This window comes from Gossypium hirsutum, chromosome A07 (genome assembly GCF_007990345.1).
Source record: "Gossypium hirsutum isolate 1008001.06 chromosome A07, Gossypium_hirsutum_v2.1, whole genome shotgun sequence".
Taxonomy (NCBI): Eukaryota; Viridiplantae; Streptophyta; class Magnoliopsida; order Malvales; family Malvaceae; genus Gossypium; species Gossypium hirsutum.
The window spans coordinates 1,455,696-1,482,388 of NC_053430.1; the positions used below are offsets into that span (position 1 = coordinate 1,455,696).

The 26,693-nt window shown below is 28.7% G+C and overlaps 2 protein-coding genes across 9 annotated transcripts; one reads left to right on the forward strand and one right to left on the reverse strand.

The window, feature by feature from the left end:
- Positions 1-628: 628 nt before the first annotated feature.
- On the reverse strand, positions 629-11,460 carry LOC107944259 (lycopene epsilon cyclase, chloroplastic). Of its 8 annotated transcripts, none has more exons than XM_041117106.1 (13): positions 10,949-11,442; positions 8,571-8,742; positions 7,982-8,117; positions 7,803-7,913; positions 7,623-7,719; positions 7,387-7,530; positions 7,204-7,311; positions 6,888-7,113; positions 6,578-6,710; positions 6,322-6,467; positions 2,490-2,733; positions 1,977-2,017; positions 629-1,200 (listed from the first exon to the last, which is right to left on the reverse strand). In XM_041117106.1, exons 1-13 carry the CDS (start codon positions 11,246-11,248, stop codon positions 875-877), a joined length of 2,184 nt encoding a protein of 727 aa, XP_040973040.1. In that variant the 5' UTR covers positions 11,249-11,442; the 3' UTR covers positions 629-874. The 8 variants fall into 8 exon arrangements, 7 of the variants coding, with proteins under 7 accessions (XP_040973040.1, XP_040973039.1, XP_040973044.1 ...); XM_041117105.1 differs by having other exon boundaries at positions 7,617-7,719; positions 10,949-11,441; XM_041117110.1 differs by lacking the exons at positions 8,571-8,742; positions 10,949-11,442 and having other exon boundaries at positions 7,617-7,699; positions 7,803-7,899.
- Positions 11,461-14,573: 3,113 nt separating this feature from the next.
- On the forward strand, positions 14,574-19,257 carry LOC107932276 (telomere repeat-binding factor 4). Its single transcript, XM_016864245.2, has 6 exons — positions 14,574-14,931; positions 15,009-15,178; positions 15,788-15,875; positions 16,643-16,726; positions 17,850-18,126; positions 19,071-19,257. The coding sequence occupies exons 1-6, from the start codon at positions 14,782-14,784 to the stop codon at positions 19,100-19,102; spliced, it is 801 nt and encodes a 266-aa protein (XP_016719734.2). The 5' UTR covers positions 14,574-14,781; the 3' UTR covers positions 19,103-19,257.
- The last annotated feature ends 7,436 nt before the right edge of the window (positions 19,258-26,693 follow it).

The window sequence follows — 26,693 nt, forward strand, 5'->3', positions numbered from 1 at the left end:
CTTGAATGAAAGTTTAGTTATTGGTTATCTGTTAAATTCAATTAAAACCAACTTTTATTCGCTCGTAACTACATGTTCTATGAAGTACATTCAAAGCCAATGAAATTCTAGTTGAAAGAAATTATGGTTAGTTCTAGGCATTGTAGAAAAAAATAAAAAGCGAATGAGTTTCTTTGCTCACCCTTTCAAATTGCTAGATTATATGCTGGCTTATGTGCAGTCAAAGATGTTCCATATCCTTCATTTGCTTCCATGGGGCATATAAAGTTCGCCACTACAACTGCAAAAATGCAAGATAAGTTTCAAGACAGGCCAGGACCATATTTTGTTAGGGAACATAAATCAGTGTTGTCGAGGCGTGTGCTAAGGCGTGCCCCTGCTTGTGCCTGTGCCTGTGCCTTGCACGTCTTAGCATTATATAGTAAAAACGCCTCAAAACCTTTTGAGCAAGTAGTGGTGAAACCAAAAAATTACTTTAGGAAAGGAGCAACGCATAGGGGGCAAAGTACAATTTAACTTAATATTTTCATTAAAATTTGAGCATTCAACAATAAATATCAACCATAAGGAAATCATGGATATAATACAGAATTGTGAAAACATCTATGGTTAAAGAAAGACCAGCATATATGATCAATGAATGGAATAAATTGTGATTAAAAAACAGACAACCGGCAAAGTCTAACATAAGCAACTTCCAAAGACACGAGCACTTCCGCGTCAAATCAAATCAAGAAAAGGAATGGAGAAGACATTGGATTCACCAAAATCTCGAAGCAAACATCGACAAAGAGTACAACAATATCTTAATGTTTTCATGGGATTTTTTCAGCAAACAAATAGGTAAGAATCCAAACCATACAAAAGCTCGCCATTAATCTCTCTTGCTGCCCCAGGGATGGCATACTTTTTCCAATCCCATTCCAAGGCAATGTCTGAACCCTCCTTCCTTCAATTCGGAACCAGAATCATTTGATCCTATCTTCGGATGTATTGTTCCCACAATAGCTTCGATTTCTTCTTTAGCCCTTTCAAACACATTAGGTGCTTTAACTTCATTCAGTGGGGTGGTTTCATCAATATCATTATTCTTCCCATGAGTTTCTTTGTGGTGATAGTTTGATGATTTGTCATGGGGAAAGATGGCCCCTATCTCTTCCTTAGCTCTTTCAATCAAATTAGGGGCCTTGACACCATTTTCTAGTAACATGTAACACAAAGTAAGCACAACACAATGTTCATCATCATAAGTTCATGACAATTTAAACTACAAAAATGTATATAAGAAAGGTCAAAATATGTCATCAATCTCTGTGCTTGAATGAAGTTTGATCGATTATAAAGGAAAGAAAATGATATATATTTATTTTGTTAGGATGGATAAACTGAGTAAGGGAAAGGAAAGTAAATGAACTCTCACAAACTTTGGTTAAAAAGGGGAAAGAAAAGGAAATGATTGATTACAATGATATTTTCTAATTATGTAAAAAATAGACAAGATAAAAATGGGATTTCATATTTTTTATTTTCTAATTATGTAAAAAATAGACAAGATAGAAATGGTATTTCATATTTTTATTTTCCAAAATTGAGGTAAAGTGTTTCAAGGGAAAGCACCTTTGCTTTCTCTTGCTTAAATAAAATACTTATGTAAACACGAAAAAGGGTCTCACTTTCCTTCCTTTTTTTTTTTACTTCTTTTAGTTCCTGTGCTTAAAAGGTTAAAAGTTGAATCCTTTTTTTAACTTAAAAATTCAAGTTCAATAATTGACATAGTTAGTATTTTCTGTCAAAATTTGCCATCAATACAGCTATGCTATCATACTAACTTTAGAGTCAAAATTTACCATCAATGCACCTATGCAATGATATTAACTTCCAGAAGCAATTCATTATAAACTCAAAATGCATATTCGATAATGAGAAATTTTTGACCATTCAGTAATAAGTATGAGCCAGGAAATTAGCAAAAGAACCTGGTTTGTCATGTTTTGCTTGTTCCTTGTCAGAATGGCCCCTGAAAATTCAGTGTGAAGTGAAATTAAACATATAGAAAAAATAAAAGTCCACTCCAAGACTTTGTTTACCATTGAAGTTGAAAAATACTGGTTAACCACGCCTTGATTTTAAACCAAAAAAATTGGTAAATAATCAACTTTTCAAGCCAAATCTTGATTTTAAACTAGAACTCTAACCCAAGTTAAAAAATCAAAATTTTTAGCTTTTGACTTTTGAAAAAGTCTTTTGATGAAGTTACCTTTTTATCCCCATTAAATCTTTCACTTTACAACATCATATTTAAAATTAACATTTTATCTTCTCAAAAGTACTTTTTGACAACAATGGTAAACACTATCAAACTTTTCAAAAGTTCTTTTTCATAGCACTTTTCAAAAGTAATTTTCAACTTCAACTTCAATAGTAAACTAGCCCTAAGCCATTAATAGATTCTCATATTCAATTTCCAATGATAAAAATTGGATCCCAACCTTTCATCAACATGAGTTTGAGACTCTTTTTTGTGATGGACTGTTTCAACAAGGGCCTCAAACTCCTCCTTTACTCTTTCAAACACATTAGGTGCTTTCACATCATCCAATGGGGTGTTTTCATTAATATCATCTCGCTTCCCATGAGTTTCCTTACCAAAAGGATGTATTTTCCCAACATGAATCACAGCCTCAATCTCTTCCTTTGCTCTTTCAAATATATTAGGTGCTTTTACATCCTCATCTGCTAGCATTACATAGCATTAGCACCAAAAGAACATTTATTTGATCATTCAAAGAACCACTAATCTAATCTCTCACAGGTTCAACCATTGAAAGGTCTAACTTCTTTACTATGCTGAAATTTAGAATTTAATCCTTCTAGTTTGGCATAATTTTGTCCCTCTACTAGCAAGTCCAAATTGATAATGCTGTTAGAAGTGTGACTTTTTTTTTCTTAAAACAGCTTTAAGCATTCAACAGACATAAAATCATTACTCGTTAAACATGGTTGGCTAGATTTTCGCGTGCCCTTAACTATGCGACTGGGTACGAAAATGATTAACAGTGTTATCAATTCGGAACTACTAATACTATTGTAAAAGTAAAGTGATCAAATTAAGCAGTAGAAAGACTAAAACCATAACTAAACCAAACAAAGATTGACCCATAAATTGCAGAATGAACAAAGTAAAAAATTACATCCAAAAGATTAAATTCTGCTATGAGTTCCTCTGTTATGCGTGCAGTAGTAGATTTGATCCATATTCTTCAATTAGATATTCTAAGTCAGTATATTTTTCAAATTTTGAAATTTTAATCTTTTCGCAAATGGTAGTTGTTAATGAATTTAACAATAATAATTTTTGACGGATCAAATTTTCAAAATAACATGAGTTAATGAATTTAACAATTATCTTTTGGCAGACTAAAACTTTAAAATTGGAAAAGCATAGGGACTAAAAAAGACCAAATTAAAATACAAGAATTAAATCCACAACTTTAGTAATGTACATGGACTAAAATCAGAATTTAACCACAAAAAAACTATTACGAATCTAATATATAATTTCCGGTTCTTAGGAATTCAAATTGAAAATACTTTTAACGATCACTCAAAAGAATCACTAACCTAATCTCATACATTCAGCATTGAAAGGTGAAAGAACATGCAAAACAAAACCAAAAGACAGGAGATAAAACTAAAGGACCCCATCATAAATTACAGACAAACAATAAATATTACGAATTCAAGATAATATCTCCATATCTGTACTGGGATTTCTCAAAAAAAAAAAGAACATACAGAAAGGGATTGAAGAAAAGGAAAAAGAGAAAGATACCTGAGGAGGAATTGGATGAATTTGATTTGGGCATTTCAGATTTGGATGAAATGTGATGTAAGTTGGGATTTTGATTTTAATGGTTTTGAAGAGCAGAGGTTTTTACGCCTCCGCCAGACTGGAAACAAAAGCAGAGAGGAGGTTGCGTTGGTGGCCTACTTGGCTGAATATTGAAAAAAAGTATACTCTAACAAAAGGATCTTTTTCTATCATCTACTATTCACAACTTAACAACTGTACTGTCATGGCCATGTCTGTTGTTCTCAAATGGCAAATTTTTTTATTTCAGCCTTAAATTTTATAAAAAATTATTTTAGTTCTTTATTTAATTTTTTTAAATTTTAAACTTACATTGTTTAAGTCTCTTAACTTTAGAGAGGTGGCATCCACTTGGTACGTATATGCCCATTAATAATTCATTATTTTTTTTAAATTATTAAAAGATATATTATGACAATCCACAAAATGAAGTTGATTATGTTAAATTATACCTAAGAGAACCAAATTGCATAAAAACAAAAATTACAAAAGTATTAATATGATAAAATAAAGTGGTTGATTGATATTCATTTTGCTAATTAACTCCTCAACTAGTGATCTAAATTGTTTAAACTCCTAATTGGTCTAATTTTACCTCTCAATCACCATTTTATGCAATTAAACAATTTAGTCCAATTTATCCCTCGGCCTCACTAGACTAAATCGAGAAAATCAAATTTGTTTACAGTAGGATCTCCTCTCGATCTCACCTTCTAAATGTTACCTAAATTCGTCAATTCTAGGTTTTGAAGTTTATTCAATTTAATCTAATTTTTACGATTTAGACTCTAACCCTAAAATTAATCATGCAACATTTCAAGCAATCCAACTACTATGAAGTTTAGCTCTTACCTATCATCAAAACACAAATCCCAACCAATTTCATGCTAAAATGAATCATCAAATAATCACAAAATAGGTAAGGGATAAGAAATGCTTAATAAATCTTGAAGAGATCCTTGATGGAAATGATGACGAGTAAGAATATTCCACAAAACTACAGAACAGTTTAATACTTTGCAACTTTTGGTAACTAAAACATTTAAATCTATTTAATACTTGGAAGAAAAACTCAAAATTACATAATAGGTCCTTATATATTTTTTAACTAAAAGAGAAAAGTGCTGCAAAATAAAGACTAAGCTAGAAAAAGAAAACCTAGGAATCTAAAATGATTGAAGGAATAAAAGGATGATGATAGATAATGGATGTCTGAATTTTTGTGTCATAAAAATGCTTTAAATGCTTTCTGAATTTTCTAACCTTAATATTGATAAAAATGCCTTTTAAAAATATGACGACTTAGAACTTGTTTGGATACAAAATTACCCTTATAGTTTTTTCAATCGTCAGACTTCAATGTCACGACACCCATGGTAGTTGGCACAAAAGGGTCATGGAAGGCTCTTAATGTCGTGGCACACCCTTGCTAGTGTCGTGACACTAAGCCCAAAAATTATGGTAAAAAAGTATGGACATAACTTATTTATGTATTCATACTATATATTATAAAAATAATATAATGTTTATAAAAAATGTTATAGTTTTTTATCATAATTTATTTGTAAAAAATAACTTTTTTAAAATTATGACAAAAAATTATATTATTTATAAAAAGTATTATAAAAGTTCTGAACAATTTATATTTTTTTATGAAAATTATATATTATTATTTTTACTTAATTTATGTATTATAAGAAGGGATATAACCTAGCATATGTCATTCTCCCAATTAAGTTTATATAAGTTGTTATAATTATATCTACAAATTATTTGACTGTGAACCCAAATATTATATAAGGTTGATGCTAATTATGCAACTAACAAAGATTTTCTTACAATATATCGTAGAATATGATACCATTAGAGAAAATTGTACCTAACATAAACACTATAGATAGCTCGCGAACTCTTTATTTTGAGATATTCAAGGCTTTAAAATGTGGTTTCAAAAGACATTAGTTGTTCTAAAAAAATATTTTTCATATTAACAACATCACCTTAGTATAACATAAAAAAAAAAGGTTGGTTTCATAACTTCAAAAATAGGTGGATTTAAAATGATTCATATTTCGTAGAGTACATGGAAAAAGAAAATCTTGATAATTTCAACGATGCATATTCATTTTTGGGACGAACAAATGATAAAATTGTATATGATGTATTTTTCTTGTTATTTTTATTAGTAATCATATTATCAATTACTTTTTTAGATTAACATAATACATATGGTGATTTAAGTTTAATTTGTTTCGGTTTTTATCAATTCCATTCCTCTTTTTTTTGTTCGATTTAACCGATTGGAATGAACCATATTAAGTTGAAGAAAATATTAAATGAAGAAATTTTCGAAAGAATATATATTAGCAAATTAATATTTGAATATACAAATGCCTAGCAATAAAACAAAACAAAATAAAAAGATACCATCTAAATTGTGAGATATGTACTTATCATAGTTGTTGCAGTTGGATCCTTGAGCAAGTGCCTAATAAGCAACATTTTCATATCCATTGGTGCTGTAACGAACATAGAAAAGGCAAATACGACGAGATCGATCGAAGAAAGAGTCGAACCGAGAAACCCTTGCCACATCCTGCAACATGATATCACGAAAGTATAAAGAAGAAAACTCACAACTTCAAACTTGTTGAATGCCATTGGTAAACACAATAACAAATGGCGAATATCAAGTTTAACTCTTACCAACTTGGCAAACGGAAGAATATGCGGAAGAATGTTCGACTGCCTTCGGTATCCAGCTGCAATAGGAGTGCTAACCCTAAGAGAAAGAATGACCTTTGCCGTTTCCTTTCTTGTGGCCAAAGAGTATTCCAAGCTGAATGAAATTAAAACCGAAATTAAGTGTTGGGCTACGTTATGTATTCGACATGAGTATGTTTGATATTTTCTATATGAAAGATACGAGCCGAGTAAGAGATATATAACACATCATACAACCAGAAATAATGCATGCATACCTTGCATGCATGAGTACCAACTTTTGCTTGCATACCTTCAATTGACATATTCCAATTATTTCTTTTAAAAGTAAGAAAGCCTTTCGAATAATCTCTCTTGAGGATTTTCTCAATCACGGAAGCGTAATTCGGAGCCTCAGATAATGATCTGGCAATTGAATAACCAGTAGCAGGATGCACCATGCTTGCGGCAGCACCGAATGCAAGGTTCTTCTGTTTCATGTTCGGCAAGGAACCGCCAAGGGGAACATAAGACCACTCCTGGATGAGATAAATGGTTTTGGTAACTTCCTAACATAATTTGGCATAATCAAACATATTTATAAGGGGCAATTTGGTTATGCAAATTACCTCTTCGTAAACTTTTACAATCCGAATTCTCATGGCCCGTAACCTTGACATTAGCTTCTTCTTCAAGAAATCCATAGGCACGGCCTCTTTTAAAGCCAAACAAGTTTCCTGCAAGGCAAGTTTATGGAATCATTTTACATGTGATCATGACATATACAAGATGAAGATTGGCATGGCTTAAACCTCAAAGAAAACTCTTGTTGATGACATGGGCATGCCATAAAGGAATGAAGGATACTGATCTTGTAAACATGGAACTTGTTCTTTAGCATAGTCTCTATAATCCATGAATACCATCATGCTAGGATCATAAGGATTGTTCTCCACCTGTCAAACATGGTCCTCATAAAGGGGCAACTTTTTTGGAGCATAAAAACTTGAAAGTAGCGCTTTGGCATTTCATGTATTTGTACCTCGACCTCGATTCCGTACGCGGATTGCATGGCGACCCTTGGACCTCCCACCTCATATTGCAATAATTTACCAGAAGCTGCTCCTGAAGCAACAACAACAAGCCTATAATAACATATTAGGAGCTTGAAAGGAGCTATGGTGTACTTATACACCGATGGCAGTAGGGGAAAAAGAAATCATCCTACCTGCAAGGAACAACATGCTCGTATTCGCAGGCTACGAGATTATGACCATCGATAGCTTCGACAATTGATTCAACCTTTGAGCTAAGATACATTACGCCTGATTCGACACACCTATTGAAATTCAAATCAAAATAAATGTTGATGTAAAAACATTATTGGCAAAGGACCTATATGACTACCTCTTCAACAACTCCTCATGGAGCAAACGTCGATCGACACGTCCATAAGCACGACCAATGGTGATGGGCTTATCATCATCGAGGTATACTATTGTATTCGGCCAAACATGCTCCATACACTTTTCGAGTCCAAGATCTGTAGAAGACATTAGATAAACTTACAAGTTAATGAGATTGTGATGGAACAAAGTTAAAAGTATCATAAAAATTGCTATATTAGGAGTTAAATTACATTTTGCCTGTATACGTTAGATCAAACAGTAAATTGATTTTATTTGTTAAAAAATTCATCTATTTGTACTTTTAAAAGTTGACATGACTGATGAAATGACTAGATAACAACATGTAGTGTACTACATGTACCTCATATCTAGTTACAAGAATTAGTGTTTAATAGAAGAAATTTATGAAATTTTTAATAAAAAGATTAATTTGTTCTTTGAACTAATGTATAAAGATTAATTTATTTATTTTTTAATAGAAAAGATAAAATATAACCCAACTCTTAATAGGGATCTTACAATACTTTTACCATGAATCAACAAATGTAGAAAGATTATAAATTTATGAAAAGAGCAAGATATAATACCTTTAATCTCATCCTCCCACAATCCATAATTATTGGTGAAAGGAAGATCAGGGCTTATTAGTCCAACATTTAAACCCAACTTAGCAGACTCTGCAGCAAGGGCAAGACCAGCTGGTCCACTGCCAATGACCACTAGGTCTAGTATATTGTCTTCGATTGATATTGGTGGTAACTGTGGAATAATATAAGATTTATATTTTAGTTTGAAAAGATAAAAAAAAAGTATAATGATAAATTTAATCTTTAATATTTATTTATTTTATCTCTTTGATTCTATTTTTTTTTTATCACTTTGACTTTTTTCGAGGTAAAAAATTTTATTGAAATGTTAAAATTTTAATAGTGTGATATTATAACTTATATGGCATGGTAGTCTGTATATACTTTACAAAAAAAATTTAAATAAAAATAATAAATTTAGCTTTCAATGTTTATTTTTATTTTTTTTATCAATTTAGCTCTTAATCTTTTTTTAACTAAATTTGATCCTCAACCTTTTAAAAAGAATCGAATTTGACCATCAATCTTTCAAAAAGAGTCGAATTGTTGTTTTTTAACAGGAATGCTTACTAAAACGTTAAAATTTTTAACATTGTAGCATGTATGGAAACCTACGTGTAATTCATATATACTAATTTTAAAAAAAAAATTATGAACTTTTTATATATTTTTTGAACTTTGAATATTATTATAAATTATATATTGATGTGACATATAAGATAATAGTGTCACATCAACATGAAGTATACATGAACTGTTATGCCAATATCGTTAAAAATTTAATGTTTTAGTTAGCATTTTTATTAAAAAAAGTTATTTGACTCTTTTTTTAAGGTTAATGGTCAAATTTAGCTAAAAAATAATACAAGCTAAATTTTAAAAAATATATAAATATTGAAGACTAAATTTATCATTTATGTCTAAAATAACATGTTAACACTAAGGTATATATGAATTGTCATATAAGATGCCACATAACAACCACTAAAAAATTAACAGTTGGATCATTTTTTTCTCAAGAAAATAATTTAATTAAAATTTAAAGATTAAATATCAAAACAATTCAAAATAAAAACAAATAAGAAAAATTAACCATTCATTTCTAGCCCGTAATAGTTAGACATGAAACTAAAACTTAGTCAAATTCCCGCAAAGGCAAAAAGAAAGCTAGGAGTAACGTGTCATAATTCTCATAACTAATTTTCATTCCTATTTCATGACCTTAATTCCCCCTTAGAAATATAATAAAAAAGAAAAGATCCCTAAATTCTAGGATAGATAATAAGTTGGTTAAAACTCATTTAATTGATTTAATTATTTCCATAATTTATTTTTTTTCCATTAAATCTGTTAAGGTCTGTATAAAATAAATATATGTAATAAGAGTTGATTAAATTTATTGATATTTTAATATAAATAACTAAATTATATATCATAATGTGATGTGTCAAGTCGGGTCACAAGTTTATTTTTTAAATAATAATAAGACATGAACTCAAAAAATTTACTTAACGTTGCTATTTTGGTTTTGAAATGCTTTTTAAAAATTCAGTTTGGAAAAATTGTTCCTGTAAAGTACAAATATGGGTTATTCATTTCAAGTGTTCCACATTACTATTAAAAATTATAATGAAAAGTTATAATGTCCATTTTAAATATAATGTTAAAATTTTTAAAAATAATTTAATATAATTATACATAACATATAATTTTAAATAGTTTGATACATGACATATTTTGAAATTTTAAATATAATAATAAATAATATTTGAGCAATTTAATATAATAATACATAAAATATATTTTTAAAATTTTTAAATATAATTTAAATAATTAATGTAAATAAAAATATTTTGATAATTTATCTTTTTTACGTTTAGATGAAAAAATATCTGTCCACTATAATTTCATATTTTCAATGTGATAAATTTTATAACTAATTTCCATTCTTATTTCATGACCTTAATGTCCCGCTTACAAACGCAATCCAAAAAAGTGCCGCAAATTTTAGGATTAAAATTTAGTTGTTTCATTCGCGTAAGTCTATTTCGGTTAATTCGACTTTTTATTAAATCATTGATTAGGATTATTTTATCAATTATTAAAATTTATAATCAATTAATTTAATTGAATTATATATTATTTTTAATATATAATCAATATTTTTATCAATTATAATGCTTTTAATATATATCATTAGGTCTTATTTTAACAAAGTAATTAATATTAATTTGTGAGTATTTTTTGTCTTCTTATATAATATTTACTCACTTTTTCTATTTGAACCAAAGTGTTACTAAATATTAATATTAATTTTAAATAAATATAAGTTGATTAATCGAACAAAAAAAAATGAGTAGGGAAAAAGTAATGAAAACCTTGTCCGCTAACTTCGATTGCTCATCCATTTCCTTATGCTGTTGCATTTGAACGAAGAGAAGTTGAGATCCGCCGGCTTTTACGTAATCTTCTTCATCGGCGAAACCTTCCTTAACCGCCACGTAACTCTCCCTCACCGCTCCGCTACCGCTCACGTCCAACGATATCAACCGTTGATTATTCGAAACCGCCATTTTCGTACTCACCGGATCTTTTCTCCTATGAGACCTCCAAGTGGCGGACTTAGAAACCGCCACGGCCTCGAAGTTCCGAGCTCCGACAGACGTCGTTATCATCATCACCACTGAAATTGACAAATAAAAATAATTTTAAGAAAAACTCTCTCTCTTCTTCACGTCGCCATTGTTGTTTTCCTTGAATGAAACGAAGTGCAGATATTGAGAACAAAAGGAAATGATTCTTCTTCTTGTATAAACGGAAGAACTTTTGTTTTGTTTCCTTTTTGGTTAAAAGGCATTTCCGATCCCTCTCAATTTCGGTATTAAACAAATTTGTCCCTCTAAATTGAATCAATTCATTCTTGTCAATTTCAAAAAGTAAGGAAAATCACAAAATTAACATTTTTGTCAATTGTATACAATTTTGATTGGTATAATAACATATTTAGTCTTTAAAATTTATACTTTATGTCAATTTGATCCTAACTTAATAGTAGACCCGCTCATGGGTTGGGCCACCCGCTCAAGCCCGAAGGCTCGCCCAAAAAATAGGAGGATTTGGGTAAAAATATAAGCTCAAAAAAATTAGCTTGGACAAAAAAATAATGTCCATTTTCTAAAAGAGTAGGGACTCGTGTAGGATTTTATGCCTAGGCCAGACCCGACCTGGTTGTTTCGCTGATGTGTTATTGCAGTTTTGGTGTTGTTTTATTGTTATTTCGCTATTATATTTCTACTATTTTGTTATTAATGTTTGGATATTGTATAACTCTTGTTTTATTGTTAATTTTGTTACTATTTTAGAAGTAAGTACTTGCTAAGTTGCAACTATCTTAATATTATTTACTTTTAATGTATCTTCAATTTATTGGGAAATATTTATTTTAATGTTTTTAGTGTATTTGATATATTATATTCTTAAAAAATATTTTTATATAAAAAATAATCTAAAAAAATTCATATGAATGAGCCGGGTTGAACTCGAGTCTAGCATTTTTAATCTGGGTTGGGCTTCAACAAAATTTTAGACAATTTTTCAGGTCGGGCCGAGCTTAAGCCTAAAATTTTTCTCCAACTCGATCCAATCCACGTAGAAGTTTATTTAATAGAATGTATAAATATTACAAGTTACACTTGTTAAATAAATACTAAATTGACAGAATATGCAAATCTCGTGAGTTAAATTTGGACTAAATTGATATAATGTGTAAAATTTAAAAGTTAAATTTATTATTATATCGATAAATTTTATGTACAATTCATGAAAAACATTTTATGTACAATTCATGAAAAATATTAACTTCGTAATTAATTATCCTTAGTTGCTTACTTTCAAAATTGATAACAATTAAATTACTCTAATTTTTTTTAGAAGGACCAATTTGCTTGATATTAAAATTGAGAATGATTAAAATGGGTAATCACCTTTCTTTAAATTTTTTTTTTGTATATTTGTTTGTGTTTGAATTTTGCTCAAATGTTTAGCTGTCATCACGTATTCAAGTGGACAACTCTTTGCAAAGAAAAAAAAAAACCTAAAACGCAGCCGTATAAAATATTAATCTCAAATCCTTACCAGCATGTAGATAATATCAAAATTACCTTCATCATAATAGATATTTTATCTAGAAAAGTCACATGAAGCTCTGGGGTTAATTCAACTATAAGTCCCCATGTTTTAGATTGGTCTTCCAACTTTAAAATTTAAGTGATTGACTTTGCAGTTTAGCGAAAAACCTATCCAAACAAGATTAATAACAATGAACCAAACCTATCAATAATCCAAGTATTCTCTTTCGGATTTAGAAATAGTTATCAGAGATCATTTTTTCCTTTTGGAAGAAACAGGAGCGAACAATCAATCTATTGATATTGGAAGACCCAAAAGATTCTTCTAATGTATCATTTCTAAGTCCAATGAAATTTCTAAGTAGAGATTTTTTCTTTCGACCATATTTCAATTGTTAATACGATATATAAGCATTGCTACTACAAATAGTACTACACCTTCGATTGTGAAATATCGATTGCTTGTTGAACCCTGTGAATTGCGTGAAAGTAGGATACTCCAAATTTGGGGGTCTAAGAGTTTTATAAAATGTTCTAAAATTAGTGGTTTCACAAGCCAGATCTAATTTAACTTGCCTAAATTTTGTCCTTATCCACTCATATTTGTAAATGATCAACTCAAGTCCATTTTAGGTTCACCAATATTAATTTTTAGAGTTTTTTTAAAATATTTATATTATAGTATTATATAGTATTACAGATTTACTTTTTATGTGTTATAAATTACATAATATATATAATAACCTAATATGATATTAGATTATGATACACTTACAATGTGGGTAAAAAATAATGTAACAAATTAAAAATATATATATAAAAACCAAATATGGCTTTAGTTGAAATAGTAAATTTGTGATAGTGAAGATTATAATGATTTGAGTTCAAATCATGATTCTCGTTATAAGTATGTATTTTCTAGATTTATCAAAATTAAAAAATACATTAATACCCTCAGCTCAATATTTGTTCATTTGTAAAGGGAACTGACTCTTGATAATTTCACAACCAAATCAAGACTTGGTTGTTGGATGACACCAACTTAGTCAAATATTTTATTTATAGTATGAATATTACATACTTAAATCATTAGTTGGACCCGGCTTGAGCCTAACCCATATTTTAAAAGTGTCATTTCTATGTTCATGTTATTTTTCAAGCCTAATATTTTTGTCAAAATTGTCTCAAATTTCAAGCTAGTTTTTGGGCTTAGACAAGTAACTCCAAGGACGGGTAGGGATGAATAAGAAAAAACGAAAAATCAATAATTGACCTGAACCAAGTTATTTGAATGGTTTATAAAATGTAAGTTCAAAAATCATGATTAATTGAAACCAAATTAAATTAAATTTTTATTTATATATTATTAATTTTATGTTTTATGATATAAAAATAAATATTTTATATTTAAAATAGTAAAAATAATTTAAAAGTTCAAGAATTGTTATATTTTAAAAATATTAATGAAAAAATTCATAAAAAATTACCAGACAATATTAAATAAATTATAAAATAATGCTCATTTTATCAAAATAAATTTAAAAAATTAAAAAAAAAATTTAACCAACCCAACCTAATCCAGTCAGCAAAAAAGGCAAAAGTCCACTCAGAAGCCATAAAAACAAAACGGTGCCGTATAAGTAACAAGAAAAGAGATTAAAAATATTAATGAAAAAATTCATAAAAAATTACCAGACAATATTAAATAAATTATAAAATAATGCTCATTTTATCAAAATAAATTTAAAAAATTAAAAAAAAAATTTAACCAACCCAACCTAATCCAGTCAGCAAAAAAGGCAAAAGTCCACTCAGAAGCCATAAAAATAAAACGGTGCCGTATAAGTAACAAGAAAAGAGAGGCAAATTTTTGTCTTTTGTAAACCGCCACGTGACCCGAGAGCATTCAAACTATTTCAAAAGCTGAAACGTCACCGTCGTTATAGAAAGGAAAAGAAAAACTAATAACAAAAAAAATAATTAAAAAAAAATCCTTTGCTGCCGAGTGGCGCTCACTGGCAGCAGTAGCGGCGGCTGCCGGAAGCAAAAAAATCGTGTAGCTCATCGTCGTATGTGATAGTGAGATGGGGAATCCAAAGCAGAAGTGGACGGCGGAGGAAGAAGAAGCATTAAGGGCGGGAGTGGCTAAATACGGCAAAGGGAATTGGAAATTAATTCAAAGAGACCCTGAGTTAAGCCCTTTCCTCTTTGCTCGCTCCAACATTGATCTCAAGGTTCCTTTTCCCTCTCTAGTATTTTTATTTATTTTTTTAATTTTTATTTATTTTTCGTCGATTTTGAAAAAAAATAGGACAAGTGGCGGAACTTGAGTGGTGGTCCCGGCGGCCATGGTTCACGGGAAAAATCAAGGGCGTCGAAGCCCAAGCCGAGCTCCGACGGTTCGCAGGGCGCTGTTGTTGTTAAGCAAACTGCATTGCCTAAACCACTTGTTGATGATTCTTCGAAAAGCTTTGCTCCAAAGTATGTAACTTCTCTCTCTCTTTTATTTATTTTTAAACCCCTAAAATGAATCTATTTGGTCAGTTTGTTCTAATATGTTGACGGTTCTGTACTTTAATGAAGTTTTAGATTTAATCTCTGCACTTAGAAAAGTTAATTTCGAGTTAAAAATCTCAGTCTATTTAGTGATACTGTTATTATTTTTCGATAAAATTTGTAATCAATGTACTCATGCAATAAATAATTATGAGTCCAGTAAGCAATTGACAAATGATACTAATTGCGGCAACGATTGGACTAGAATTTTTAAACAGAAAAAGTAATAATGTTCACAATATTTGGGAACAAATCACAATGCTTTATGGTTAATTGATGCATAGGGTTTAGCAGAACTAAGAAATGAGAGTTAATTTGAGGGTTTTTCTTGATTGTGGTAGTGAATTTTATGGAATATAACTCATTTAGTTTAATTTATCAAGAAGAAAAGGTTTCTTTTTCGTCTAATACAACATAAAGGGGTCTAGCCTGCTGTTTATTTTAAAGATGTTTTGATGGTTTAGTACTCTGTTGCTCTCTTTGTGATGAGCGTTTTGTTGTATTGTGATGTTTGACATAATTACATGAGTGTAGCCGGTACAATGAAATGATTATTGAAGCCATATCAGCGTTGAAAGAGCCAAACGGATCAGATAACAGAGCGATTGTCGGCTACATTGAGGTAGGATTTAATTTCTTTTTTGTCACCATTTCATTTTTTTTTTTGTATCCTTCATGTCTGTTTTACAGTCCATGTTTGGGGTTCGTGGTTGCCCCTCTTAACAATGCCATCTCCAAGTTTCAAACTTGCGTTCTCTCTTTGGGAGTGCAATGTGCCTTACCATTTTATTCATGCCAAAAGCATATATGTGAAAAGGGAAGACTTGATTTGTGCTCCTACATTTTGTATATGTCCAGATCAGTTTCTAGATATTGTTTCTAATCATCATCATGGTTGAACTTAATTTTGAATGAACCATACATCTTATTATTGATGATAAGATTGAACTTTGAGAAACTATACATCTTGTTATTGATGATAAGATTGAACTTGAGAAACTATACATCTCGTTATTGGTTTAAAGTTGTGTGTGATCAATGTCTGAACCCAGAATTTTCTCTGGCTAACTACAACCACCATTAAGTTCCTTGCCTCATATAAATTCTCATTAAGACGCATGGAAATATAATCGATGGTTAACTTTGAATTGTTAGATGTGCTATTCAAATTTGCTAATGCTATATGATTTTTATGTCCATCTATCTCAACATCATAGCCTAGTTTATCATTAGTTATGAGCTTACATTATCAAAATCATGAGTACGTTATTTCCTTAATATACCAAATGCATGTGAACCTTGAAAACTTAGACATGGCAGTCAAAGTCACTTATGCTTGACAATTTCTAGTATCTCATGAGTATGATATTTCCTTAATATATTACGCAGCAAAGGCAAGAGGTACCTCAAAGTTTTAAGAAGCAGTTATGTTCAAGGTTGAAAAGGCTGGTTGCTATAGAAAAACTAGAAAAGGTAAATCATAAATGGTTTTATCCTTCTTTTTATCAATTGCCATTTACTAGTATTATTCCTACTTAAAGGGTCACATATTGTGGAGCTGACTTTGGGTTTCTTTGGTGTTCCATGGTCATGGCACTTCTATAGTAAGATCAAAAGTAAACTATTTATATGAGTTCTGGGCAAGAGACTGAATGACCTTTAATATGTTTTTTTTTATTCATTGGAATGGAAGGAAAATATAACTAGACTTGAATTGCTGATATAACTTTTTTCTAAATACATAAATGTACTTATTCACTGTCAATGTGATTTTTATTAGTAGAACTGCTTCTGATAGATTCATTCAATCGAGTAGAACCGCTTAGAGCTTTCCTTGAATCTCTTTGTTGCCTTATAATAGCAAACTTTTATGTTTTAGAATTAACCCAGTCATTTAGATGATCCAATCACTCCTAACCCGTTATTCGACATATCATTCTCGGGATCAACATAAAGGAACTTAGGGATGTCTATAACACTTATGGTATGCTTATTGTTCAAAATTTTTCCCCACTTCAAGGAACTTCAGAATCATTGGTCATGGAAGTTGAACTAAAATAAGATTGACAATACTTGTGCTTAAAGAAGGAAACATTAGGTCTGATTATGGTTTTATTCCCTCTACTATGTAGAAATTTGAGGAAGACATGTAAATTTATTATCGGTTGAATCTGGCTGACTGGATTTTCACATGACCTTAACTGTGTGCCCGAATAGTAGTTAAAAAAATCCATATCATCACTTTAGTAGCAGCAGTTAAAAAATGTAATCAATTTGAACCTACTAATAACATTATAAAAGTATAGGAACCAAATTATGCTAAATTAAGGTATAATGACCAAATCCCAAAGTTTAGCATGGTAAAGGAGCTAAAACCATAATTAGGTATTTTCTTTACAATGAGTAAAAGCAACTTTAGTCAAAAGTTAATACAATCATTGTAGGCATTCTTTGAATCAAGAAGAAACATATCTAAGTTGTGTAAATACCAATAAGATATATATTTTTCTGAGAATAAAATTGTGTTCACAGTTTGTTTTGTTAGCTTAAACCCTATATATGGAATTTGTTTTGCTTTATCTTTGTAATAATGCAGGTGCAAAATCGGTACAAGATACGAAAAGATGAGACATTCGGGATGAAGACGACAAGCCCAAAACAAAAAGGCACGAAGCTTAAGCAGTCGCAAAATGCTGGTCATACAACTTGCGATGCAGTTGAAGAAGCTTCAATGACTGCTGCCTATCTTATTGCTGAAGCAGAAAATAAGTCATTTGTTGCAGCTGAAGCAGTTAAAGAGGCAGAACGAGTCTCGAAAATGGCTGAAGATGCAGATTCACTACTACAGTTGGCCAAAGAGATTTTTGAAACATGTAATGTTTCTGCGACTCTTCATTTTTTTTCAAGTTCTCGTGTTTGATACCATGCCCGATCCATATATGGACATACATACGAGCATATCACTCTTCAAACACCCTTAGGATTCATAGAAAATGTACTAGAAAAAATAAGTCTAGACCTATCAATTTTGACTGGAACCTAAAAACCTTGCCCAGTCAACTGAAACCTGAGCTCGATTCAACCCAATTTGATCATAATTTGTCACTAACTTGAATCCTCCCAACCTGAACTTGAAACTGACTTAAACTCGAAATGATACCGCCCCAAAAGCTCGAGCATTAAACTGACTGTGTTGAACCCAAAATTATCTGTAAGTGTCCAAAACCAAAATGACCAAAACAGTTTAAATAATTTATATTTATTTGATCCAAAACCAACTCAATTCATCCAATTAATGGTAAAAGTACCATGGAGAGCCCTTTTTATTCACTTGTCCGTTAGATCAAATAGCAAACTTATCTTTTCTGTTAAAATTTTCATTAATTTTTACTGTTAAAAATTAGTGTAGCTGACAGAATAATTAGACAGTTATACATGACCGTGCTATACGTATCTTATATTGACGTACAAAGACCACTTTTTAACAATAGAAAGGGATAGAATTTTTAACAGAAAAATTTGTTTGCTCTTTAATCTAGCTTGCAAGGATTAAATTCACAATTTTTTAATAGAGAAGACAAAATAAACTTAAACACCTAATACAAGGGCTTTCATTATATTTTTACCCCCAATTTACAGATCTAATAAAGTTCTTGTTGAACACATTCTTGTACTCAACACTCACATTTGAAGGTCAAATAAACTTCATGATGAACACATACACGGATTTAGCACTTTCAGCACATACTTTTGTTTCTTTTTAGGCATTATGTTTCTATTCTTATGAATTTTGCATCTTTTCAATTGGTTTTTGCAGGTTCTCAAGGTGAAATTGTGCTGGTAGCATAATAGGACATGATAGAGATGATGACCCCTCCCCCCTTCAATTAGAATTTGTATATAATGTTTTCTCTTGTTTCTCTCCAGATTTAACTTTGACTAATTTGTATGACTGATAAACTCGACTATTTTGAATATTTATTAATTTAAAATCATTTCTGAAATATTTGTAAAGTACAAAGTTATGAATGAGTTAAAATTTATATAATATTTTAGATATAATTATTGGAAAAAAATCATGGTCAGAATCGAATCTACCAATAGAATCAGTTGAACTGAATATTGGTGTAGTAATCAATTCAACTAATATCATAAAATTGGAAAATGGTTGAACTGAGAAAAAATCGGTGGAATTAGATTTAATTTTGTTATAATTTTTAATAAAAGCTTATTATATCATTTATTATCTGAGTTTGACTGAGTTTGACATTTTTTAAATTTAGTGCTTACGTTATTTTTTGGTTCAATATAGCATTGTATTTGGCACTTGATATCCTAGTTAATGTTGTTAATTAATTAAAGGTTTTTTGGTTGAAATAATGAAAATTCGTAATTAATTAATAATATTAACAATTTACTTTTATCGAATCTTAAAATTAAAATAAAAAATAAATTAATGTTAAAAGTAAGACAAAATCATAAACATTTTTAGTTAACAAATTAAATACAAAATTAAATAAATTTACGATAACATTATTTGTTCTATTATAAAATAATGAGAATTCAAACTTAATAATACTAACAATTAACTTTCATTAAATCAACCCTAAAGCTTGAATTAAACTCTAAAAGGTAAACATTGTTACCTTTGGATATTAAATTGTATATTTTTTTTCTTAAATATAAGTATCATGTTTGATAAAAAAGTAATACAAGTATCATATTAAAAAAATTGTCAAATTCGGGTATCAAATAATATGATAGCCTTTATAAAATTATATTTACATCAAGGTTTTTAGAATTGAATCGGTGGTTGAATTAACCAGACCATTGGTTTCTTGTTTCGATCAGTTCCATTAATAATAATTAAAAAATCGTTAAAATATTAAAAATTCAGTTAAACTGGTTTAATATTTTTCTTCGAACTAGTACTCGATTGGCTCCAAATTCAACTAGTTCGACCAACCAGTTCAATTTGATTCAAACAACCTTGATTTATGTTTCTATTATTTGTGTTTATTATTTTCTTATGATTTTTTTGAATGATTTTATTTTATAACAATTCAACCAACAATGTAATAGATGAATTGAAAATTGATAATCAGTCAATTTCATCATTGATTTGGTTGTTCAATCATTAAAAAAAGGGGTTAAATCATTATTTGGAGATTAAACTTGGTAATTTTTTTTATATTGGGTCTGAACTTTTTTTCTGTTTAAATTAAGTCCTGAACTTAACAATTGTTCTAATATCGAGACTTGAATTTGATAACTTTTTCCACATTGGGCCTGAACTTTTTTTTATCCAAGTTAAGCTCTGAACTTGACAACTATTTCCATATTGGAGCCGAACTTTGGGGTTTTTAAGGATTAACATGGACAAAATAAATTTCAAGTCTTAGTGTGAGAACATTTGCCAACTTCATGACCTAACTTGGACAAAAAAAATTCAATACCTAACTTAAATAAAACAAAAAATCAAACACCAATATAAAAAAGATTATCAAATTTAAACCCAAAATATGATTTAACCAAAAAAAAATCCCACCATCCCGAATGTATTGTCACTTATCTGAAGTTATGGTGGATTGCATTTCCTTTACATAGGTGGGTCCTTTCTTTGCCTTTTGTTGATGGGACAGCTTTAATTATCCCAACAATTAACTTTTTCCATTACTAATTAATTATTAAATTTCGACACAAAGAATATATTAACTTAATCCATTAAAAATATATATTAAATGATCTAATAATAGCCTAACATCATTAATAGGATTTAGGGCCAATTGATTTGCTTTATCAACCTACATTGATATTGTTAGGATTTAGAGTTTATTATATGAATTTTAAATTAAAAAATATGGAAATTCGAACCACAGTGCTAAAAATATTAAATTGGTCAAAAAGATTTAGGGTTTAAGGTGTCTTGCGAATGTAATACTAAAAGTAAGGGGCTTAGCCAAGAGTGCAATATAACCCTTAGCCCCTTGGATAAATGGAAGAATACAATTATCAATTATTTAACTAATTATATTTGGCATCTCAAAAATTTAAAATTTTATTTTGGGTCCTTTAATATCAAATTCTTGTCATCACTCGTCTATTGATATTCTTTTTGGGTCCCTTATAATCCACGTGTTTAGTAATGGGAGGTTGTCTATCGAGTCATGGAGGAGTTTTAACATGTGTATTTTTTATGTGATTAGAATATATATGAGCGTAGTTAATTAGGCCAAGCAGTGGTTTTAGCCCTAAAATTAGTAAAATTATTTTGTAACTTATTTAAAATTTAAAAAATTACAAGTTAAAGTAACGATAAATTTACAAATTGACCTTAAAAAATTTATAATTCATCTCTGACTTCTATAGTTCAATTTTCTAGTTTCATCCCTAATTATCTTGTTAAAATATCTCCATATAAGTTCGAATGTGATTGGCAAGGAGTGAAGGACCAATTAAGTAACATTTTTCTTTCTTTCGTATCAAGCAAAGCGAATGTGGTAAAAACTGTCCAATTAGACAAAAACATTTGATAATTGTATGGATTTTCTTAGTGTTAGATTAGATCCAAAAATTATTTCGAGGTTTCCAAAGTATGCTTTTTATTGATTTTAATGACTATATTTGTATGCTTCAAGAGAATATTAGAGAGGGCAATGGGAAGTTTTTACTTAATGGTGAAATTTTCCTTAAAACGTAAAAAAAATGGCGAGGATAACTAAAAAGATAGTAACATATTCAATTTTTCTTTTCATAAATTATCGATAGAATAGTGAAAATAAAAATACAATTTTCGAAGTTAATCACTCAATTATGTGAAAATTTGTATTTTTATCACTAAATTATGAAATGTTATGATTTCGTCACCCTACTAAATGGCTAAAGGAAAGATAATGCATTCTTTTTTAAGTTCATATAATAATAAATTTAACCTTCAACATTTACATATCATGTCAAATTGGTCATAATTCTAAAAAATTAACTTTAATCGTTTATATATTGTTTCAATTTGATATTAATTCTAAATAATATATATAACTCAAATTTCAAAATTTATGATAAATTAAAGTTGCATAAAAATTATTAAAATTATAAAAATGGTAAATTGCACTAGTGATCACCTAACTATTAGTATTTTTTTTAACACCCAAGTATGAAAAGTTACAAAATGGTCACCCAACTACTAGTATATTTCTTTTTTTTTTATCACCCAACTATGAAAAATTACAAAATGGCCACCAACTATTCAATTTTGTCATTTTTCGTCACCAGGCTAAGGTAGTAGCTTTTAGAATTGGCATAATAACAACTTTAACCCTCAACATTTATAAACATGTCAATTTAGTCTTGATTCTAAAAAAATTTAAACTTCAACATTTACACATTGTGTAATTTTATTTTATTTTGCAATTTTGCTTTTCTTTATAACATCGAAGGTTAATTTTAAAAGAATGAGAAAAAAATAAAAATTATTATCTTAGATTTTTTGGTGTTTCCATTTCTTGTATATTTTCAATCAAATTTAGTTGATAAATTCGTTTTTCTAGCTTTTTAGGGGAAATGGTCACAATGAAAAGTAAAACTGCAAAAAAGACCAAATTACACAATGTGTAAATGTTGAATATTATATTTTTTAAAATCAAAACTTAATTGACACAATGTATAAATGGTGAGGGTTAAAGTCACTATTATGCCAATTTTAAATTTTGTCATCGTTAGCCTTCTAGTGACCAAAAAAGAAAATTACTAATAATTAAATAAGATTTTTAAATAAGTTTATTACATAATATGTCAATATTTTCATAAATTTTAATTATGGGTTAAATTTTCAAATAAATTATAAGTTTAATCATGTAAAAAAAAATTGGCCATTTTGTATTTTTACTAGAATTCATTTTATCGCTATTGTTGTATTTAAATCTAAATATTTATCTCATCCTTGACATTAATATTCCCACTAAAATATTGAATCTCACAACAACCACGATTTTAAATATCGTTGGAACTAATTTCATCACTCATCTTAGTGGATCTTTAGTTTTATTTTCAGTTTAAATCTCACCATATTCAGGTTCTATTGAAGGGGATTGACTCCTTCAAGAGAAGTTTTTAAAGTGTTATTCGTTGAGCAGTTGACCGAATCCCCAACAATGTCTGGTATTATCCCTTGGTAGAGGCTTTTGTCTCTCATACTTTGTCGAGAACCAACATGCCTTAAGCAGCTACCCGATTGGTGGATCTACAAAACTCAAGAGAGATATTAGTATTGTACATGAGAATAATTATGAAGTTACCTTAGAGCAAGGGAACTCAAACCACCAACCTATGGCATATAGACCACTTACCTGTAACCATAGTACCACTTTGGCTACGTAATGGTATCTTGATTGTAGGCAAATGGTCTTATATGCTTCAAGTTGTTTGTTTGAATCCTCGCACATTTAGGTGGCTTCATAATTATTACATGCCCTATATTAATACCTCTCTTTTAAATTTTGTAATCGTTCATTACATGCTAGCCCTTAGTAAAATAAGGAGGCAAAACCTCTATCAATCTAATCAATTGTCCGATAAATAACATTTCAAAATTTTTTTTTAAAAAAGAGTTGACTTTACTCATAAATTTTGTTTGAATATATTTTAATTTTAATTTTACTCAACTTTGTATTAATTTGACTCAAATTATAGTTATTCAAATACGTTTTTGGAAAAAAATTAAATGAAATATTTATGTCCTGATGGATTAGTATGAGAAGAATATCATCTTATAGAAAGAGAATATTCTGACAATTATGCCTACAAACATCACTTTTAATTTTATTTTATTTATTGAAACTGTAAGCAAATCATTGCTATTAAATCTGAATCATTGGGCAAAGGCTGTTGGCAACAAGACCCAAATTAATGATGCCATCATATATGTTAATTGATTTAATTTCTTTTGTTGTTTTCCTTTTATTTTATATATATTTAGTGAAGTGGGGAGATTCGTTCTATGGAAAAAATTAAAAATGATATATAAATTTTAATTCAAACTGTAATTATATATATAAATTTTGTGATTTAAATATATACATAAAATTTTATTATTATTTAATTATAAATATTAAATAAATAAATATATCAAATTATTTTATATTAGATGAATATAATGTGTATGTAATATATAGACATAAATGATGTTATATTAATAACTATGTTAATAATTTCTGAGAATTAAATCAAATTAAAAATTTATATATAAAATTACACAAAATCAAAATTTATATATATAATTATATATTAAACTAAAATTCGTGTATAATTTAAAATTTATTCCTTCAAATATAATTTTTTAATAAATTACATTAATAATCATTCAATTATTAATAAATTTATTTTTTTAATTATCTAACTAGAAAAAGCTACAAAATAGCTTACTTATCAATCAATCATGGTGGCATAAAACTTTAAGAAGAAGCACAAAATTCCAAATTCAGATGCCACACAATATATTAATGTTATATATATCAAGTGGGAGTTTGAAACATAACCAAAACCACTAATAAATAAAGTAATGTTTACACATATTAATTTAATCTTAATTTTTTAATTAATTTAATAACTAACTTTTTAAAGAGTTAATTTACTTTTTATCGAGAATATTATTTTTTAATCAAATTGAAGTCACAAATTCATAAACAGTTTATGTTTATTTAATGTTAATATAATAATATTTGTCTAACATATCATGTCAAAAAAATAATTTAAAAATTATAAAATATTCAGAAAAATCTAAAAATGTATAAAGAGAAAAACATAAAAGTACGGGTTATTATATTTAAAATTTTAACATTTTAGTCTATATTTCGTTAAAAAACAACAATTCTATTTATTTTAAAATGCTGATTCTTTTTAAAAGGATGAGATCTAAATTAACTCAAAACAGACTAAATTGACAAAAAAATTAAAAATTAAAGATTAAATTTATCATTAAATTTAAAACAATTGTTAAACGTAATTACTAGATATTAAAGAATCTTGGAGAAAAAAAAATGCAGAAAGAGATAAGATAGGCATAAAAGAATGAAATAAAGAGAACAAAGGCATCCAGTTGTAGTTGAAGTTTTAAATTATAATTTTCTTTCCAACTAAGAAAAGGCAAATCGAAATTGAGAATTGGAGTGCATTAAGTAACACGTATTTGGTCCGTTTGACTTTCCCATCAGACAAAACCAACACGCATTGCACCACCTCCTTAATTCTCCGTACGCACAACGCGAGACGCCAAAAACAATCTTAAAAATTGTACTTTACATCACTAAATATATACAAGGAATTAGGTAAAATTATTACGAGGTTATTGTACACGAAATCAGATTATATTTTGTATTTTTTATTTAAAAATAATAAATTAATTTATGTATATTAGATTTAAAAGAAAATTGGTCATTTTCTGTCAAATTTTTTATTCATTTCTACTGTTAAAGATTTAATAATTTGATGTGTACTTCATTCTAATGTACATAGATTAGTTTTTAATAGTAGAAATTGATAAAATTTTTAATAAAATGACCGGTTTGCTATTTGGTCTAATATATAAGGACTAATTTTCTTATTTTTTAGCAAAGGCAGCAAGATGTAATCCAACTTCTAGTACAAAGGTTTTCATGGTACTTTTTACCTAGGAAATATAATACATATATAATAGAATTAAGGTTTTTAGAACTGAATTGATAATCCAATTGATTAATCCACTGATTCCCGATTCAACCTATTCTAATAACAATGAATGAAATATACAAGTGTTTTTTTGGGTACATATACAAATGAGGGAAGGAAGTAATAACCAGAGAGTTTGAACTATAGTATTTGAGATGCAAACGAGGGGTTTAATACTACACAAGTAGTGGAAAGTTTTTATTCTATAAGTAGGGTTGAGAATTTGATGAAATTAAGTTGATATTTTGATAGTTATTAGATTTCTAGATATTGTCCATGTTAAATAAAATGATGAATTAAGGGCTAAATTGATAGAAATTCAAGTAAAAATGATACAAGGATTGAATTGTAAAGTGATTCATAAGTTTTATGCTTTAAGGACTAAATTGAAAGAATTTCAAAATTATGGTTTTATGATGAAAAATAGATAATTATGTCTAAGTTTGGTTAAAAATTGAGTAGAAATAAAGTATGAATTAAGATAGAAAAGTAAGTGAATTTAGTTAGAATTAAATTGAAATTAAAGTAAATCATCATTTTGTACTAAGACTATTTTGGACAGCAGCAGTAGTTCAAGTTTGAAAAATCACCAAAAATTGTAGAAATTGAATTAGAGGATGAATAAAATATGGAATTAAATATTATTGAGTCTAGTTTCTTATAGAAAAACGATATAAGCAATTGGATTGTAAATGATGAGATATAATGAATTTTGTGAGACAAGGTCAAAATGAATTCG

Coding starts and splice junctions, on each gene's coding strand:
- LOC107944259 (XM_041117105.1), bottom strand. CDS start 11,248: ATGATGATAACGACGTCTGTCGGAGCTCGGAACTTCGAGGCCGTGGCG. Junction 7,914..7,981: donor CATGAGGAGTTGTTGAAGAG/GTAGTCATATAG, acceptor GAATTTCAATAG/GTGTGTCGAATCAGGCGTAA. Junction 7,720..7,802: donor GAGCATGTTGTTCCTTGCAG/GTAGGATGATTT, acceptor ATGTTATTATAG/GCTTGTTGTTGTTGCTTCAG.
- LOC107932276 (XM_016864245.2), top strand. CDS start 14,782: ATGGGGAATCCAAAGCAGAAGTGGACGGCGGAGGAAGAAGAAGCATTA. Junction 14,932..15,008: donor GCTCCAACATTGATCTCAAG/GTTCCTTTTCCC, acceptor GAAAAAAAATAG/GACAAGTGGCGGAACTTGAG. Junction 16,727..17,849: donor CTATAGAAAAACTAGAAAAG/GTAAATCATAAA, acceptor GTAATAATGCAG/GTGCAAAATCGGTACAAGAT.